At 41.2% G+C, this 20154-nt stretch overlaps 2 protein-coding genes across 5 annotated transcripts; one reads left to right on the top strand and one right to left on the bottom strand.

The window, feature by feature from the left end:
• Positions 1-1879: 1879 nt before the first annotated feature.
• Positions 1880-9313, top strand: bbc3 (BCL2 binding component 3). Of its 4 annotated transcripts, none has more exons than XM_054795318.1 (4): positions 1880-2155; positions 2736-2970; positions 4964-5136; positions 8066-9313. In XM_054795318.1, exons 2-4 carry the CDS (start codon positions 2760-2762, stop codon positions 8303-8305), a joined length of 624 nt encoding a protein of 207 aa, XP_054651293.1. In that variant the 5' UTR covers positions 1880-2155; positions 2736-2759; the 3' UTR covers positions 8306-9313. The 4 variants fall into 4 exon arrangements, with proteins under 4 accessions (XP_054651293.1, XP_054651294.1, XP_054651292.1 ...); XM_054795319.1 differs by having other exon boundaries at positions 1880-2160; positions 8100-9313; XM_054795317.1 differs by having other exon boundaries at positions 1880-2160.
• Positions 9314-10902: 1589 nt separating this feature from the next.
• Positions 10903-19887, bottom strand: sae1 (SUMO1 activating enzyme subunit 1). Its single transcript, XM_054794725.1, has 9 exons — positions 19651-19887; positions 19307-19418; positions 18281-18454; positions 17675-17820; positions 16011-16110; positions 15740-15845; positions 13887-14031; positions 13672-13741; positions 10903-12235 (listed from the first exon to the last, which is right to left on the bottom strand). The coding sequence occupies exons 1-9, from the start codon at positions 19749-19751 to the stop codon at positions 12143-12145; spliced, it is 1047 nt and encodes a 348-aa protein (XP_054650700.1). The 5' UTR covers positions 19752-19887; the 3' UTR covers positions 10903-12142.
• Positions 19888-20154: the final 267 nt, after the last annotated feature.

The following is a 20154-nucleotide window of genomic DNA, read 5'->3' as shown; positions in this document are numbered from 1 at the left end:
TTCTCTGGTTCCCTTGCGTCCTCGGAGTTTTAAAATCCATAAAGCGCTGCTGCCAGTGTCTGAAAAGAACTTCCGACAGCACACGTTTTTTGGTAAAAGCAAAAACGTGTAAACACACCCAAGCAGAGACGGGCCGCTGCTTCCGGTCGCGCCGCCATCTTACCCCTTCAGAATAAAAGCACACGATTTGTTATGGTATGATCTATTTGGCAAAAACCCTCGATCCACTGAAAACAGTTGAGAATCACTGTGCTAAATAACCTGCCATGGGGCCAAAGAGAGTTGCATCAATTTGCTAAAGAAAGTGAGAAACTCATCGCAAAGTATGAAGATGGCGTCTCTACCCCTCCTTCTTTGCTGTCTTCACTCGTGTTTAAACACTAAGTTGTCTCGCACATTTTGTCTCCTCAGTGTGATTTGTTTTATTTTATTAATTGATTGTTTTGTGTTTTTTTTCCTGCCCTGGTTATAAGGAGGCCTGTTCCAGCCATTCAGGGTGGGAGTATGTTGGGACTGCATTGTATTATACTACAAGAAGGTAGTGTTGAGCCTGAAACACAGTAGATGAAGTACTGTTGTTTCATCACTGTAAATATTTTGTAAAGACTTGGCACTTAGAGTTTTTCCAATTTTTTGGACACTTTTTCACTGTCCTGCCCTATCTGGAGAGAACAATAAACACCCTAAAAGTTATCTGACTCTGCCACAGTTTTTCCTCACTGTCCTGAGGGGCTTGCAGTAGAACACCCGTGACACCTCTACTTTATAGCTGCTCCCTCTCTTATGGTTATTTGCTCTTGGTAAGGACCAGGGATAATTGCCTCATCTGTTAGCGATCAGAGGGACCTGTTAATTGTTTCAAATATACCAGAACGGCCTTTTCTAGAACAATACTGCTTACTCTTTTATATCAAAGAAGACTTGGGGAGACACTCTTTTATGATGTTAAAAAGAAAAAGAGTTTAATAGGACAGCAAGGGCAATAAGCAGTAAAAATATAAAAGGATGAAAAGGTCACAAAACTAGCCTCAAAGATGACAAATTAGCTCCAATCACATATATCTGGATAAAAAGAACAATAATGTTCCAAACAAATATGCCAATAGTTCCAAAAGTGAAAATCCACTGCTAGGGAAGGCAGGATGAACTGCGATTGCATGCGGGTCGAGGGACTTCTCCGGAGCTCCTCAAGGCCCTAAGTTGCTTCCGAGATGGATCGGGGCGAAAACTGCATCGATGGCAAACTCAGAGTTCCTTCAGATTGCTCGCCTTCCTTCTCGAGTGCGCCGTTGAGGTTACAACAAATTTATAACCCACGCTCATCCGGCAGAAAGAAACGTCTTTTCTTTTCTGCTCAGCAAACGATGGTATGTTCGTGGTATATTCCAATCTTTGAGGCAGTTCTGAGCTACGTGGTGTCTCAGGGATCCACTCGAAGAGAGCGCTGACTGGAGGGAATCAACTATTTTTATACACTCTGTGGTCACCACTGGCATGTCTCCTCTACTGGGAAAGTACCTTCAATCGTCCTATAGTATGTCTTCTCAGAAGGAGTCCACATGGCCTCCGTCGCGTCATCAAGACACTTCTTGAGCGGTCACATGGACTCCGTCGCGTCATCAAGGCATTCCTGATAAGTGGCATGGACTCCGTCGTGTCACCCAGACACTTCTTGAGAAGTCGCACGGACTCGGTCGTGTCACCGAGACATGTCTGAGAAGAATTAAATAAGAGTAAATTAAATGAAAATTACATTTTCAACATCAGACAAGCGATTCGGTTTGGACCTTTGTTTTGAAATTTTGAACCGGATGTGAACTGCTCTTCCTCCTGTCTTAGCTGACTGTATAAATACGGGTGAAACGCAGCATAGCGGCAGAATCAGTGAGGAGCAAGATAATAACGCGAGTTGCTAACATGTCGTCTGGATGTCCGTAGATCGCTAGTGCCGCATGGGTGGACTAAACTGGGAATAACAAGCTTCGAAAGTGAGGAAAAATCGTCGAAACAGTCCTAGCCGGATCTTTGACATGAAATGACACTTTTGGTCGACCGCTTGACACTTTTTGGCACATTGGAGCGCCTCTGATGTCCGCCGGTCGTCGCCGCTGTTCATCGGGAAGAAACACTGAGCATTCATCCCAACAAGCTCGCAGTAAGGCATGTCAAAACGTGCTTATTATTACACTTGTAAGGCATGTCAAAATGTGTTTATTATTATACTAGAAAGTCATGCCAAAATTTACTAACACTTTAAAACGCGTTTTTTTACTTTATCGTGCAACTTGTTTCCCTTCCAGTCAAGTGAAACGCCTCCGTACCCTTGCTTGAAGCTAGATATTTACTGCAGGATGACTTTAATTCGTCCTAAATGAAAATATAAATGAAATAGCCCACGATCGCTGCTGGGGTTTGTTTACAAACACCAGTGTGGCTTCTTGGGGGGCGCACTGCTTCCCCCTGGCGGCCAATGGTAGAATGTAGGTCAGCATGGCGCTGTAGTACTTTGGTAGAGAGATGATGTGTCTCCCCTTAATCAACTATTTTATATGACATTCTTATAACAACCTTTACATTTAATGTAGCTACCATCCATTTGCATTATGAAAACGACCACAATATTCTTGACAACATTTTCCAAAGCGCACCAAAGTATTTGCATGACGTCCACTGCTGACATAGTAGTGTGTTATTGGCTGATGACGTTGTTGGTATTAAACAATGTACATATTCAGGTTCTTCCAGGTTGTACCACTGAGATGGCGCGTGCCGAGACTATGGAGGGCGTCTGTGCAGCTGCAGCAGGGGGTGCGAGCGGCCCTCTCCCCCCATACCACCACAGCTCCTTCACTGCCTGGCCCAACACGCAGCACCCTCACATACCGCCACTGCCTGCCAGCCTGCCGCGCCACCTGCTGCCTGGCCCCACGCCCCAGACTCCATCGCCACCGCTCAGCACGGCGCAGTCGGGTAGGATCATGTGCCTTTCTAACCTTATCGCACCTGAAATATTAGTCCTCACGTGAAGAGTGAGTCACTGGAGAGAACAAAAGAGCGCTGACATCTCTTGGACCAATCAGAACATGTCTTTGCGGCTCCTGGGTAGCTCAGGTGATGCTACTTTGGTGAAATTGGTTCGTCTTATCATGAATCTGTTATGAAAGCGGTGTCGTTTTCAGGTGATTTGCACGCCGCGGGGTACTGACTTCTTTCTGTAGTCTTTGCAGTTTTCTTACAAACCACATGCATTTGAAACTACGCCGCATTTCTCATACCTACTTTACAACTACTACTACTGTGCAATAGGTGCAATCTGGTGTGGTTCTTTTGACGGGGGCTGACAGACATGGTCTTAGCATTAAAATGGCAGCAGAAAACATGGAGAGATTGCAAATATGTGAAAGTAAAAGTCAGCATATGCAAGTGTAGGCGAGCAACAGCAGTCAAAAAAAAAAGTGTAACTTCTAGCCAGTAGAATAATAGCAACATTGCAATTTCAAATAACATATGTATTTTTCTTTTGGTTTTGTGGCATGATACCTACCAAATACTACCCATCAGGCTGTGATTTTATGAACAGGTATTTTTTAATATGTATCACGTTCCAACTTTGTGTGCTGGGATACATTATGGTGGTCTTCCACCTCAGCATTTCTACCCATTTTGTTGAATTATGAGGAAGAAGGGACACCAGCCAGTGGTGAAAGCGATGCTGCTGTTACTCCTCCTCCCAATGACATAAGCAGGTGTTTACAGAATGGCGTGGAGGGCCGGCGGGAGCTTGTCACATTGACGCAAGATGACGCCAAAAAGCGCTCCGACCGGTTTGGAAGGCGGAGGAGGTGCGGGGATGAAAACAACGATTGCGACACGTGCTTTCAGTTTCTTGACACTGGTGCTTTTTTTTTTTTTAAATAGAATTTGATGTAATGTATTTATGACTACAAAAGACTTTTTTTTTCAGCAGCAAAGTGCATAGCAAAAAATAATGAATTTTTACTATTGTTTGTGCTTTATTGAACTAGTTGACCAAGTCTTTAGTGGCTAAATAATGTGGTTAGTTTTAATTTAAGCATGCAAACTTAAAAAAAAAAATCTAATCTAATCATAGAATGGTGATGATGCTTTGCAGGCTGCAGCTTAATGTGATGATTTGTTGGGAGAGGAGGCATGAATGGAAATGTTAAAAGTTGTAAAAAGAGGAATAATGGGGGTTCCTCCTCCTCCTCCCTGCTCCTCCTCCTGCCTCTGCCGCGGGTCAGCTGTGCAGACATGTTCAGACATGTCCTCCACCAGGCTGCGCTGCCTGCTGCTGCTGCTCTCTGACAAAAATAGTGCCGGTAATATTCCTGCTAATCGATAGACAGACAGGTGATAAAATCAAATAAAAACAATTCAGTAAATAGACGTCTAAATAGAAAAAAATCAAACGGTGGCAGTTAACCAATGGGAATTAGTGAGACGAATAAAGTTTGTCAGTGTCACTCTCTCGGCCAATCTGGACGTCGGCTCCGCCCCCATACGTCCAATCAGAGCACGGCACCTTGCTCCACCTGCCAATCACGCCGCAACAGTGAGCCGTGGCGGAGTTACCTTGGCAACAGGCCAGGACTTTTCCCGTGTGTTTGTTGTTTTTCGGCGCACTGTCTAGTCACTTTTTTTTTCCTTCCTGGAAGGATGGATTCTAATCCTCCCTGCAAAGCCGCCCGTTGCCAAGGGCAACCATGTCCATGGCAACCCGGGGGGGGGGCGCTTGGCCACCGACGTGACCACAATGTCATATGACCTGTAGTCACATGACCTGCAGAGGCTGGCCAACACACACGCACGCACACACACACACAGGAGCACAGTACCGATTTATTAAGAAGATTAAGTGATTACTCTCAACTAGTTGTGTCTCATCACTATGAAACACTTTGGATCACTCCCTGGTTGGTGACCCCTGCGTTTGTCTCTACAGACGAACGGCGGCATCAGGTGGCGCTCCACAGACGCAGACCCCTACCGGACCTGCTGCCTCAGGACGAGCACGAGTCGGCGGATCCGCTCCCGGCGACGTGGCTGGACGCTACCGCCGTGGGGGAGCAGCTGAGGACCATCGGAGACGACTTTAACGCCTCAGTGCTGCAAGCGGTAAGCTTCCATTCTGCCGGGTGTGGGCGGGGTCAGCTAGGTAAACAGTCGTGACATCGCAGCGTGGACAACAATGCAGGACATCTTTTTTCCTTCTTTTTGCTTTCCTTCACATTCTGGTGTAGACTAGCACATTCTGCTGTGTACATTAATGTGAACAGAAGGAGTCTGTTCCAGGGTCAAACTGTGGCCATCATAAATGCTCTATAAAGCATACAGGTCACGTTTTAAGTCACATTTTAAGTGTCATACAAGTGTAAAACGAAGTGAAGCCGTACTAACGGTGAAATGTCAGCCCCATGGCGAGTTATCCAGCAGTTGTACGCAATGAAAAATGAACAGACGGTGAGCGCTTTGTCTGGGCACTCGATTGCGCGCAACAATACAGCGCAGGGCAAATGGACTAGTTTGCTACGTGCAACGCCAAATTTGGACAAAAACGGAGTCATAAAAAAACTGGGGCGTTCGTAAACCAAGGTGTGACTGTGGTTTTTGTCTGTAACGATGGTGGTGGGCGGTCGATACAAATGTTGATAGTATCGAAACCAAGGGCAGTTCCGGTATACAGCAGGAGCATCCAAAGTGCGACCCGGGGGCCATTTGCAGCTGTTTTTCTATTCGCCCGCGGCGCATTCTAAATATATAATTTAACAAGAAAACTATTAAAAAAAAACAAAAACAACAACAGTAACATTATGAGGAAACAGTATCGTCATTTTATCAGCATAAAGTTGAAATATTAAAGAAAAAAGATGTTTGTTTTTTTAAAAAGTCGTAATATTGTGAAAAACAAACAAAATAATGAATAAAGATGTTTTTTTTTTCGGAAGAATATGTTGCGGGAAAAGTTATGCTATGACAAAAAAGTCATTATTATAAGATGAAAGTTGAAATAGTTGGAAAAAACAGCTGTAATTATAGTCAAAAATATTAAAACAGCGGTAAAATATTAAGAGACAAATGTTGGCAATTTTGCGAAAAACAAACACAATAAAATAAATTTGTACTTTGAAAATTAAGTTGTGGCAAAAGTTCTAATATGATGGGAATAAATCAAATCAAGTCAAAGTATTGGGAGAATAAGGTCATAATATTACAAGAAGAACATTTCCAAAAGAAGAAAGTTGAAATTAGGGATGCTCGGATCAGGGTTTTATGCTGCTGATTCCGATACCGATCATCCATGAGTGAGCTTGGCCGATACCGATCACGTGGATTAAGTGTACATTTTTCAGTGTATTTATGATGAGTGGTATTGGCCAGGGCCGCCATTAGACAATTCCAAGGGCCCCTGGCAAATACTGTAGGTAATTCATAAAAACAACAACACACAAATAGCGTTTGGACAAGACAAGACATAACATAACCACAAAGACGAGACATAATTTGTCTAATGACAACAATGAACGCTTTAAAAGTTAGTACGTACCCGATGGACCTAATATCCACTTCGCCGTGGGACAAAAACGAGCTCCAAACTAACAACATTGCTTGTTTGTTATAAAAACAAAACGTCACTGTGATAAAAAGTAGGGATGTCCCGATCCACATTTTTTGGCTTCCGATTGGATTTTTTTTTTGATACAGTCTTGACAATCCGAGCCGGTACCGTTGTTTGTTTTTTGTTTTTTTTAATAATAAGCTTTTGTTACAAACATGAATTTGTGGAATTGAATATGGTTATGAAAATAGTTCTTCAAAGCATAAAAAACAATGAAACCAAAGTAAGGCTGAATTTAGGTTTTTTATTACACAACATGACCAACAATATTGTTTGACTTTTGTAACAAACCTCTGTGAGTCAGGTGCCTAATCCAATAAAAGTCCATCCAATAAAAGATAGCATACTTCCCTAAAATACTTTTTAGGGTAGGACTCATCATTTGACATTATAGGCTAAATCAATTTGTGGTGCGATTTAGAATGTATGACATTTTTTACAACAAACTCTCTTCAACGCAATAGTACTTTATTGACGGTCCCTACCATAAACAACCAGCGCTTACAGCAACATTGGCCAAGCCAGCATATTTTCATTGGGAAAGTGCGTCCCTTGTCGGCTCAATACGGGCGTTGGCAACCCTACGTGACACAGCACATGCACACATGCATTCATGTTTTTTGGTTTTTTTATGTAAATCGTCCGATACTAATCGGTGGGCGATGACATCGGAGCATCCCTAATTGAAATATGAAAAAAAAAAAAAAAGAAAACAGCAAAAATGGGGAAAAAGAGCAACGTTTATATTAACAATAGGCTTCTTCACCCACACCACAAAGCCGAGAAGCAGTTTTTAAAATTTAAGCATGTCATAATGTGTTGCTTTACAAAATAACAACGTGGCAAAGTTGCATCCTTTCATTTTTCACGATGTGGCACTCAGGGAAAAAGTTTGGACACCCCTGGTATAGAGAGTACTCTTAAAATGTCTTTTTATGAGGTAACTTCAGAGGTTTTACTGCAGTAACCGTAGCGATTGTTCCAAAAGAACCCTTGTTAAAGGGGTGATCTCTTAAAAAAATGCCCACTGCCAACTTGAAGGTGACTTTAATTAACCATTATAAAACGCCATTTTGTCTGGGCTTCACTTTTTTATTAGCTCCGTTTTCTGTCTCTCCTCTGCAGTATTTACACTACTTTCTTAACCCCGCCCCCCTGCACTGGATCGCGTGAGGACTTTGCAGCAGACGCTTTCCTCCCTCCCCAAATTCACACACACACACACACACACACACACACACACACACGACGTCATCTTTGTTCATGTGCCTTGGATTGTCTGAAGCTCACATGCATGTCTTGGCCCCACCCTCTCTACACTTAGCAAACCTGTCCGTCTGCTTGCAAACACACACACACACACACACACACACACACACACGGTACACTGACACACATTGGACATCACATTTTTTTCTCCTCCTTCAGCAACAGCCTACTGACTGTGACAATGTGTCCTCAGCACGCCGCCCCCCACTGGCAGTACTGGAGAGACTTCCTCCGAGGCTTCCTCAACCTGGTCCGCGCACTCGACAGGCTGGCATAGCTCGCCGGTTGCCCAGTCGGGAGCACATCACCAATCTCCACTCGGCGTCTCTTTTCTGCTGGTTCAGACTGCAGCCGACGCGCGCCGCCTGTGGATTTTTATTTTTTTTTTGTCAACTGTGAAAGTGGACCCTTTTTGTTTGCGGTCCTTTTTCACCTGTGCGACTTGCAAAAATGGTCCAAACTGGACGCTGGCGCTAACAGCTAGCCCGTTATGTTCATCTCAACAGGAGCACACCAACAGGAGGTGTCTTTGTTCAGCGGAGGAGCTGAAAGAAATGTCCTTCCGCATGAAATTGTTTCATTTCGTTGTACAACACGTGCCTTTGTGCTACAAACAGACACACACACACATGTTTCCTGGAGTGTAAATATTCCTTTTCAATCTGACAAAATTGGCTTGTGGAATATTCATCAACGTGTTTGGAGATGAGAAAGAAAAATAAATCCAGTGGATTTTTTTGGCGTGGTATTGACTGAGGTGAAGCAACAAAACATTGAACGTTGATTTGATTTCATTCTCAACAAGTATTTCATGATGTTCTCACAACAACGTCAAGTCAGTTAAGTGCGATTGTTTTGTAGTTTGGAGCAAAAAGTTAATTTATTTTGGACGGTAGCGTATTTGTAGCTTTTTTGTTTTGTTTTGTATGTTTAATTTATTTGTTGTTGACATTCCCGCTGTGCACGATGGGCTGACGTGAGCCTCGCTGATGCTTCAATGAGCTGAAAAATGGATCTGCATGTTTAAACACAAGACGATTAGATTCTAAAATAATCATTCATCAGGTCCGGGAAACTGCTGCAGGATTTGGCACTCAAAACAAAAGCTTGATGTTTGTCGGGTTCAAGTGCACTTTTACCTTGCTTTTCTGCTGACTTCCTTTTGTCCTTGTTTTTCAGCAGCATGTTTACCGCGTCGTCTTGTTTTTCAATGTTTGTGCATCTGGGACTGACATGACCACTTTGTGCGTTTTGCTGTTAGGTCACGCTAACGTGACGCAGACGCAGTGTTGTCACTTCCTGCTTGGTCTTCTTGCTATCATGCAGTTGTTGCTTTTTTTACTGTTGTAAAGTTTCTACTGGAATTTTGTACTTTGTTCTTTTATACAATAAACTGAATGAACTAAAGCGGTCTGCTGTCACCTGCTGAGAGAGTTCTTTTAATACTATTTTTTTTCTTTAATATTTCAACTTTATGCTTCTAAAAATGACATTTTTTCCTTCAAAAATTCTCACTTTATTCTCATTAAATGACAACTTTTTTTCTTGGAATATTATGATTTTATTCCCCTAATATCATACGTTTTGCCCAACCTAAAATTTGCATCTTCATTCTTTGTTTTGTTTTGTCTGTCGTAATATTAAGACTTAAATAACATCTTTTTTATGTTAACTCATGCTTCTAAAAATTATATATATATTTTTTTCTTGTTTTTCTTCCGACTTTATGCGCGTGAAATTACCACTTTTTTTCTTGTAAACAAGACAACTTTTTTTCTCATGACATTCTTATAACTTTATTCTCCTAATGTAAATTTTTCCCAACCTAATTTTCTAAAATTTGCAATGTCGTTCCTTTTGTTTTGTTTTGTCTCTCATAATATTACAACTTGAGAAAATAACATCTTTTTCCAATAATGTTTCAGCTTTATACTTCTAAAAATTTAATTTTTTTCTTTTTTTTCTCATAAAATTATGACTTTATTCCCCTAACATCATAAAATTTTCCCAAACTAATTTTCCCAAATTTACAACTTCTTTTTTTTGTTTTGTTTATCATAATATTACGACTTCAGAAAATAACATCTTAATTTTTTAATTTTTCAACTTTATGCTTCTAAAAATTACATGTTTTTTCCTCAGAATATTCCGACTTAATTCTCGTAAAATGACCATTTTTTCTTGTAAAATGACAACTTTGTTTCTTGAAACATTATGACTTTATTCTGCTAATATCATAACATTTCCCCAACCTAATTATCCCAAATTTGGACTTAACATCGTCTTTAATGTGAACTTTATGCTTGTAAAAAATGGCATGCTTTTCCTCATGCCATTGTGACTTTAGTCTCATAAAATTGCTTTTTTCCCCCATAAGATTTTTTTCTTGTAATGCTATGACTTTATTGTCGTAAAGTTACTGCTTTTTTCCGGTGTTTGCTGTTGTTTTGTTGTTTAATTGTATTTTTAAAATGAAAAAAACAGCCACAATCTGCATATAGTCCCAAAGCCGTGCTTTGGACACCCTTGCAGTAGATTCCAAGACCACCCACGAGTGGCAAAAAAAAAAACAAACGTAATTGAGACAGCCATAAATATGTCTATACAAGTTGTCACTCTCCACATTGCTGTTTCAATTTTGCGGCTTCACTCTATCACGTTTTTTCAAACATATATTCATTAACAAATCATGCTGTTTTGTGGTTGAATACGGCCTATGAGTAAAATATACATATTTAAACAAATTTTACACATTTTTTGCTGAAATCAAGCATAAAAATGGCTACATTAATTAGTAAATGAACTAAAATACAAATGCAAGGCAGAAGATGCAGAGTTGTGAATGTTGTATTGTACGTCGGCCACTATGTGTTATTAATTAGACTTAATTATTAATAGACAGACTTGATTGCTGGAACAACAAGAATTTATTGCAGCTTTAAATCTCACAATAAACATAGTAACACAGTAGTATGATAATAATAATAACATGGGCTACTATTGTGGCCATAATCCATGACAAGCTAACCCCCAAAGTCACATCCTGTCCTCTACACATTTCTCCGCCCCCCACTAAGGTCCCAGAGGGAACGCATTTACTGCAACACACACAAGCACAAGTTTTATTTGTTTTAAATGGCTTATTTTCTCTGATTATATCTACTATATTGGGTAACAGGAGTGCAATGGTGTTATTTCATGTCTCAAATAATGTTAAAAAACATATTTAGAAGATCGTAAACAGGATTTCTATGCCATAGCTATAAAAATATTCAATTTATTAAAAAAAGGAACGCTATTTCACGGAAATAACAGCAAGAAACGAGGTATTAATGTATATTAAACACATTTGAAATGATAAAATGTATACTCACCTCCAATGAATGATAATGTAAGGCGATTGGAGTCACGGTGGAGAAGTCTCACTTTTGCATCTCACAGCAACAGTGGTGCGTTCAAGGACAGCCGAACAAAGTGCAAAAACATTAGCACTGAGGCAGACAGATATAAAGAAAAAATGGTGGGCTTTTCTGGCAGTTGTACATGCTGTACGTTTGACCTGTATTATCGTGTATTCATACATTATTACCAACATAAGGTGAATTAGATGGGGGTTTTCTTTAGGCGCGAAATTGAGTATACAGTACAGGGATTTACTTGTAATACATGTTTTTGGAATATTCTTGACCCTTGACTGTTTCTCCAACCTAAGCCGAGAACTGCAAAATTGCTTTTCATTGTGCCAAAAAAAAAAAAATAGTGACTTTCCACATCTTTTAACGAGTGTTTAAGAGTCAGATTGAATATAGGAGAGCATCATTTCTAACCCAGTCAGTGAGGATGTCCTCAGATGCTCTCTGCTGCAGGATGAGCCAATCACGTCGCAGGAGGAGCAGCATCAGCGCCGTGATTGGCCGCATCGGCCGTGCTGTGACCTCTCACTGAGGATACTAGCGCACATTTCACCCTCAGCGTACAAAAACAAAACGTCAGCAAGGTTTTAGTTTTTAAATATGAAGTTCTCCCCCAGACAACTGTCTCATCTGTCTTTCCAGGCTCACACTTTCTAATCTGCAATTCCTTTATGCTCAATATGGAAACAAAACACGTTTTTATGTAACAATTTTATTATTAAATGTAAAAAAAGGTCAGAGCAGGAGAGTATTGTCAGTGATGGATGCCATAAATAAACAAACGGATGATGATGAGAGTGATGGAGCGAGAGAGAGAGCAGCATCAGTTTGGTCCAAAGTAGTCCACCATGCCGTTTCCTTTGCGGCCGTCGAAAAAGAAGAAGTTCCGATGTGGAGCGTCTCTTTGGGACAGAGCCTAGACAACAACAAAGACACGTTTAAGATAACCCCTAAACCCCAACAAAACGGGATGCCCGTCAAAATATACCCCGAGCCACAATTTCACATCATTGGTCTATACAAAAAGGTACAACGGAGTATAAGGGCCACATTGAAAAAAAAAATATCTGAGATTTCTAAAAAAATAAGTCGTAAATTTAGGAGAATAAAGTCGTAATATCAGGTTTCAGGGAAATCAGAGCATAGTTCTTCAGGAAGGAACAAAACTTTCCTCTTGCTTCAGGCAAACTTCTTTAAACGGGACAGCAAAACGGAGCAGTTGAGCACAAACAGATTAGCATGGGTTAGCATCATCTCACTTCCGCCTTCCTTACCCCGCCCCATCCACATAAATCCCCCTTTTCCTTTTCATAGCTGTCTCAGGCAATGCCTGTATATCATAAATCTACGACTTAATTCTCATAATATTACGAGTTTTTTTTGGTAAATTTACGACTTTATTCTCAAAGTCTCAGGTTATTTTGATACTCCGTCATAACAGGCATTGCCTGAGACAGCTATGAAAACGGGGGACTTATGTGACCTATAGCCTTGGTCAGAGGTAATATTACTATGTTTTCCCTCGTAAATGTATGACTTTTGTTGTCAATTTACAACTCCTTTGTCCTAAATTTACGACTTTTTTCTTGTAAATATTACCTTTGACCAAGGCCAAAGGTCACAGAAGTCCCCCGTTTTCATAGCTGTCCCAGGCAATGCCTGTTATGACGGATTATTACGATTATTACATTAACGTGAAAAAATTTGTAATTTTATGTTAGAGGCATTGCCCGAGACAGCTATGGAAAGGGGGGACTTAACGTGGCGGGGGCGGGGTGAGGAGGTGGAAGTGAGATGATGCTAACCCATGCTAATCTGTTTGTGCTCACCTGCTCTGTTTTGCTATCCTGTTATAAATAAAAGCTTGCCAGAAGCAAGAGGAAAGTTTCCTTCCTTCCTGAAAAACTATGCTCTATTTTCCCTCTGACATGTAAAATTACGACTTTATTCGTCGTAAAGTCGCAAATGTACGAGACTTAAAGTCGTAAAAGAATTATTTTTTTCTTGTAAATTTATGACTTTTATTTTCGGAAATTTATAATAATTTACGAAATAATAAATTTTTATTCTCCAAATCTCAATTTTGTTTTCATTGTAGCCCAAATACTCGTCGTACACAGTAGTGTTGGTGTTGTTGGGATAAATAATTAAAATGATGTGACTGATGAGGTCATGAAGACAGCATCTCATTGAGCTAAACTGAAGGATTGGATGAGAGCCAGACCCCAGCAGTGCAGACCACCTGTCCGCACGCTGTGGCATGAATGTTGTCATAGTTCATGTTAGAAGATGTCTTCAGTGGATTCAGGAAGGTTCCACAATGTGTGTGCGTGCATGTGTGTGTGTGCTTACCTTCACAATCTCCTGTCCCAGGACTCCTCCCACCACGGCGCACACAGGAGACATCACGGAGAAGCAGTAGCTGTGGACACATGAGGAGCATTTGAACATCAACAAACAGGAAGTGACCTCATATACTTCCTGTAGGATCCCTGCCAGGAGCAAACTGGACCTGCTTTGGACCCGCAGCGGACATGTGGAGGGGACCTGACAGTGACAGCAAGTACCTGATGAAGTCGTCGCTGAGGATGTCAGCGCTCACGCCCAAGGCCTCCAGGACATCGTCGCGGATCTGCCTCAGGAGCTGACTGTCCTCCGCAAAGGACTGTGGTTCGGGGTCGCGACCTTTGTCTGTACGGAACTTCAACAGGACTGCGTAGGATAAACAAATCCTGTTAGCGACCACATTTTTTTTGTCCCTTTGTCTTGTTTGTAGTGTTTTTTTCTTCTGATTTTAAAATACATACACACACACAAAACAATGAAAGTGACCTGTCGTAGCTTAGCCCCGCCTCTCGCCCTAAAGTCAGCTACACTACCGGCCAAAAGTCTTAGAACAGTCCAATTTCTCTGGCGGAAAAGGCTACATTTTTGAGTGCTAAGATGGTCTCTCTCTTTTCCGTCGTTAATTCCCTTTTCTCTTGCCATTTTTGTAGTAACAAATTACTTTTTCCAGTACAACGCTGTTCAACTGATGTTCATGAGGGTATAGTAACACAGTGTGTTCCGAACACTGTTTTTATGCAGACAGGGGAGGTAGTAAGTACTCCAGAACTTGGAACACCTGTAAATAAGTTGCACCAAATGCCAAGGCTTGATTAACTTCTATTTCTGCAGAACAGCTTTAAATTGTTGACGCATTTTGTGGTCCTTGAAACAGAACTTTTTGTATAATTCAGAAATACACATTATTTCTTCAGTTTTGGGTAACCTTAACTTTTTTTTTAACCTCTCACCACTTACCTTTGTAACATTTCAAGCTATTCATTGGACTTGAACGACTTGAATTTCAATAAATAACTGGAAAAATTGGGGTGTTCTAAAACCTTTGACTGGTAGTGTAGTTTAGAGTCCAGTGTTTCACCGCTACATGAGTTAGTGGCATTGCGAGGTTGACCAACAAGTGCTGGACACCACAAACTGGGGCCAGGCTGGGCTGGGACAGGAAGCAGTCGGCATGGAGGAAGAGTCACTTCCTCACACACAACAAGCTCTCGGCTAACACCGCTTCCTGTGACACTTCCACAAACACACACACACAGCCCCACCCTGAACAATACACCATCATTTTTTTCTCCTTCTTTTGGCTTTTACCTGTCAGGGGAGTCAATTGCAGAAATGTTTTTTTGCTTCGTTTTTACATCGGGTGGCCTTTCTGGCGCAACTCTGGCTGGGAATCAAACCCACGCCCTGTGCCATGAAAGGCAGGAGTGTATACCATTGCTAGGGATGAGGCCGATCCGATCCTGTATCGCACATGTGTCAAACTCGTGCCATGGAGGGCCGAGACGCTGCGGGTTTTCTCTCCAACCAGTTTCTTCAGCAGGTGATTTAATTGATGAGCTCCTTCCCTCAAACTGAAGGTGTTGATCATTAAAATCACCTGCTTTAGTGACTGGCTGGAAAGAAAACCTGCAGTGTCTCAGCCCTCCATGGCACGAGTTTGACACCCCTGCTGTATCGGGTTCTGATACCAGCGAAATTCACGTATGGGAAATTGCCAATACCACCAGAGAGTTCTGCTCCTTGAGCCATGCTTTAAAATTAGAACATGCTGTGTTTACCACAACATAAAATTAAAGCCAGGCTTTAATTTTGTCAGCAAACATCGCAAGAATAATATCAGCGATCGTAATTAGAAGAACGGCAAACGTAGCCAAAAGTGTATCAGCGAACTTAGCTAGAACAACATCAGCAAACGTAGCCAAAAAGAGTATGAGCGACACAGCTGTCATCCTCACTCGCGTAAAAATTAGACCGCATGTTAGCGGGTCCAGGGTGAAGCCAAGGTGGGGCCAGGAATAACCATGATAAACATCTTGTTCCGCCATTAAATGCTCAGAATGGCGCTGTTAAATACCGTGTAGCATGAAGTAGTCCACAGGCGTCTTCTTCAGACAGGCTTTGGCCTTCTCTGTGGTCCAGTCCACCTGCAGAGCCTCCTTCAGCCTGCAGAACTTGGCCGTCTGTTTGGGTCCACACAAGAAACAACACATTGCCACCATTAATGTACTTTTTCCTATATAAAAAAGTGTTTTCTTGTTGATTACTGTTTCATGTAATTCTTGTATTCAGTGTTTTATAAATGTTAAACTTTTTTTTTTTTTTTTATGTAGATGGCCCACTCTCACCTTTTTCACCATGGTGCTCTCATTGGGGTCCACTTTGGCCTTCTTGGCCTGAGGCCCGTCGTTGGAGTCTGCAGAGGGCTTCACTAATTTGGGTTTCTCCCTGAGGACCAAAGAAAAGTCCAGTAAAGTCAAACCTTGCAGTGACACGTGTTAGCGCAGGCGTGTCCAAACTTTTTCCAGCGAGGGCCACATATTGACAGATGAAAGGATGCAAGGGCCACTTTCAGATTTTGGATTATTAATATCAACTTCGGCCTTTGCTCTTTAGTTCCCATTTTTGCAGTGTTTTCCGCCCAAATATAATTTTTTTTTCATAATATTTGACTTTTGACTGGGGCGGCAGTGGCTTAGGAGGTAGAGCGGGTCGTCCAGAAATCAGAAGGCTGGCACCCAGTTACTGTTGTTGTGTCCCTGGGCAAGACACTTCATCCAGCTTGCCTCCAGTGTTGCCCACACTGGTGTATGAATGTGAATGAATGTTTGGTGGTGATCGGAGAGGCCGTGGGCGTGAATTGGCAGCCACGTTTCCGTCAGACTACCGCAGGGCAGCTGTGTCTACAGACGTAGATAACCACAACCAGTATGCGACTGAGGAGTGAATGAATAATGGGTTCACTTTGTTGTGAAGCACTTTGCGTGCCTTGAAAAGTGCTATAAAAACTCGAATCCATTATTATTATTATTATTTATTCCCATAATATTGTAACTTTTTCCGCTACCTAATTTGACAAAAATGTTGTTTTGTTTGTTTCTCATAATATTAAATATTATTTCTTTCATATTTTCCCCCTCATAATACCACAAGTTTATTCTTGTAAAATTGAGACTTTTTCCTCATTAGAATGTGACTTTTTCTCTTAATATTTTGACCTCATTCTTGTAAAACTGCAGCAGTTTTCCCCATTTCTGCTGTTGTTTTAAATTTTCCAGCTATTTCTACATTCTTCTTGTAAATTTTATTCTCGTAATTATGACGTTATTTCCAGAGTTTGACTTTATTCCCATAATATTATAACTTTTTCCCTCAGTCTAATTTTCCAAAAGTTAAAACTTTTGTTTTGTTTGTTTCTCAAAATATTACAACTTTAAAAATATGTATTTTTTCTTTAATATTTCTATTTGATACTACTAAGATTACATTATTTTTCCTCACAATATTGCAAGTTTTTCATACAATTGTGACTTTTTTCTCGTTAGAATAAAACTTTTTTCTGTTCATATTTTTTACTTCATTTCTGTAAAATAGCAGCTGTTTCTCCCCATTGCTGCTGTTTTTTTTTTTTTTAAACTTTTTTTACTGTTTCAACTTTATTCTTGTAAATTTTCTGAACCTAAACCTAATTTTCCAAAAATTGCAGCTTACATGTTGTTTTGCTTGTTTCTCATAATATTCCGACTTAAAAAATATTTTTTCTTTGATATTTCATCTTTATGCCACCAAAATGTTATTTTTTCCTCAATATTACGTTGTTATTCTCATAAAATTATAATTATTTTTCTCTTAACATTTTGACTTTATTCTCATAAAATGACTGCTCATTTTTCCATTTTTGCTGTTATTATACTTTTAGGCCAATAAAAAAACAGCCGTGGCCCGTAAATATCCCCTGGGCCACACTTTGGACACCCCTGTGTTCGCGTCTAAAGGTCCTGTGAGAACTCACTCCACGTAGCTGTGCTCCGGCCCCAGGTTGCAGAACATGTAACCATAGTAACCATGGACGTCGCCACAAAAGACCATGATGTTGTGCTGCGAGCACAGATGGTCCACGCGCACCATCACGTCTCTGGAGCATCCGGTCAGACACACCTGGGGGGGAGGGAGGCGTTGACATTATTCTTACACAGAAACCGACTGGGTGGTTGCGAGAGGTTTCTTTCTCTGCTGTTGTGTCGGCATATTTTCTCACCGCGAGGGAGCCAAGTGAAGGTCAGGAGGGGGGGAGAGTGACGTGAGGATGGGGTGAAGTGAGGACAGGATGAGAGAGATGTTAGTAAGACAAGGAGGGGAGGGGAAGGGAAGGGAGGACCCCAAGAAGGAAAGAAGGCGGAGCAAAAAGAAAAACACTAGAGGGAGGGGTGCTCTTGTCTTTTATTAGCTTCCATGTAGGTAGTGTGGAAAAGACAAGTCACCTAGTTGCCTCTCAAAGTTAGCTACCGTCACAAGATACTTGTCAACACACATTCAATACGCGTTAATCCATTTAATCCAATATGCAATACAACACCCCATATTTGTCATACGTTTCATTCACTTCCTGTGCACTCACCGCGCTGAACTGCAGAAAGAAACTGTCAGGCTTCTCTTCAATTCTCCCCGTGTCGGCCAGCACCTCCACCATGGGGTTGAGGTTCTGAGCGCGCTCCAGCGACGCCTTGGCGCGGCTATGGCCGTACATGCTCACCGGCACCAGGAACTGAGCTCGACATAGCTCCTCGGTCGCCTGGTGAGCACACAAACAAGGACGTGCAAAGCTGACTCGGAACCAGCTGTAGGTCTTTTCATTTATGCAAGAGTTGTGCAACATGCTGCTATTTAACAAGCCAAGCTTAAAATGATGTATTATTTCAATACATTATTCAACTGCACTGAAGAGAAACATGCAGGCAACAAAAAACAATTTGGTCAATTACATAATTTGACTAAATGTAAACACCATAGTTTGAATGGAAGTACTATACTGTACATCACTTTACCACTGTTGCCATCTAGTGGACATAGCTAGCATTGCACACTTGTGTCAAGTCATAAAGCAAGGGGTTACATTGTAAGAAAACCAGGGAATAAGAGAAAGGCCCATAAAATAGTTTATTTTTGGCACTCTACTCAAGCCTGGATGATGCTCTTGCATCGAGGCACGTATGCCGGCTGTCTCCTCCCTCTCTATACCCTTTACATTGACAGCCTCCTCTGATTTCAGGACCAACATTTACAATAAAACTGACTTTTGTAACACATGTATTAGTTCCAGCTCCAAAAACGCTCCCTGTCTCTCTTTAATTGCCACTGTTTGCTCACAACGAAGTAAGTAAACAAGCTGCTGGACCTCGAATATGCGGGGAACCACAGTAGTACAACGTCATTTCATACACTAAATAATGAAAAGATGCTACAGATGTCATTTCTTAGACAACAAAACTATGATGCGCTTTGGGTAATATAACATTAGATGCATTAAATGTGTTTAATGCTGTGAGACAATGTAATTTAACTCACACCCAGACAGCTATTATATACAAATGTAATGCCAATTGAGAGAAATGTTAGATATTTAGGTTATTTTTGTTGTGTGTACCTTTTCGTGATCCAACAAAGTTAGTCCTTTTACTCCAGCCAGGATTAAGTTTTTGGCCACTTCAGCCCCGAGACCTCCTAAACCAGCCAGGAGAACCCGGGACCCTCGCAATCTGCAACCGAAATACTAATCAATTACAGATCACTACATGTAAATGAATGCGGGGACATGTTTTCAAATTAAGTGCCACACGACCATTACTTAAAACACTCTTGAAAAAAACGTAGTCTTCACATTTTACTGGTTTACAGTGTTTCATTGAGTATAACAAACAAATCCACGATCAACAAAAAAGAAATGACAATGTGCCACTGAGCATTAGCAATGACAAGCTAGCTTCTTACCTCTTCTGGGCATCCAAACCCCACAGACGGATCTGACGATCATACTGGGCCGCCTCTTCCTCGGTGATGATCGGATCCTCCTTCTCGATCATGTCGATCATTTCACCTCTCACCGATGACAGAAACACTTACGTTAATCGTTACGTTTGATGAAGCGACAATGGCAATTGTTTCAAAAGCCGCGACACCCCCGCTCAATCGGTGCAGGTTGATGACGTCAGCAGAAGCTCCACCCATACTTGTACGTGCTTGCATACGATTGTTTTTTTTAATTTGGTACTCCGTAAATACATTTAGCCAGGTTGATTTGTATACATTTATTTGTTTAAGTGTAAAGTTTTAAAAACTATCCGTTTTAGTGTTACAGGATTAAAAAAATCGAAGTGCTTCAATAGTATGAAAAACGACAAGAGCTTTGAACAATATAGTTGCCATAATCTACGTACCCGACATTTGTAATGCAATACTACGTTACATTTTACTAAAATTAACAACAGTGAATTT

The sequence above is a fragment of the Dunckerocampus dactyliophorus genome, chromosome 12 (assembly GCF_027744805.1).
Source record: "Dunckerocampus dactyliophorus isolate RoL2022-P2 chromosome 12, RoL_Ddac_1.1, whole genome shotgun sequence".
In the NCBI taxonomy this organism is placed as follows: domain Eukaryota; kingdom Metazoa; phylum Chordata; class Actinopteri; order Syngnathiformes; family Syngnathidae; genus Dunckerocampus; species Dunckerocampus dactyliophorus.
The sequence above is the reverse complement of the archived record's forward strand: the minus strand, read 5'-3'. Positions and strand labels throughout refer to the sequence as shown.

Excerpts from the sequence above, each read along its gene's own strand:
- sae1 (XM_054794725.1), bottom strand. The coding sequence starts at position 19,751 with ATGATCGACATGATCGAGAAGGAGGATCCGATCATCACCGAGGAAGAG. Across the intron at positions 17,821-18,280 it reads TCTTTCTGCAGTTCAGCGCG|GTGTGTCTGACCGGATGCTC; the intron begins GTGAGTGCACAG and ends CCTCCCCCCCAG. Across the intron at positions 15,846-16,010 it reads AGAGCACCATGGTGAAAAAG|ACGGCCAAGTTCTGCAGGCT; the intron begins GTGAGAGTGGGC and ends GGACCCAAACAG.
- bbc3 (XM_054795317.1), top strand. The coding sequence starts at position 2,089 with ATGTCCGCCGGTCGTCGCCGCTGTTCATCGGGAAGAAACACTGAGCAT. Across the intron at positions 2,161-2,735 it reads CCCAACAAGCTCGCAGTAAG|GTTCTTCCAGGTTGTACCAC; the intron begins GCATGTCAAAAC and ends GTACATATTCAG. Across the intron at positions 2,971-4,963 it reads GCTCAGCACGGCGCAGTCGG|ACGAACGGCGGCATCAGGTG; the intron begins GTAGGATCATGT and ends TTGTCTCTACAG.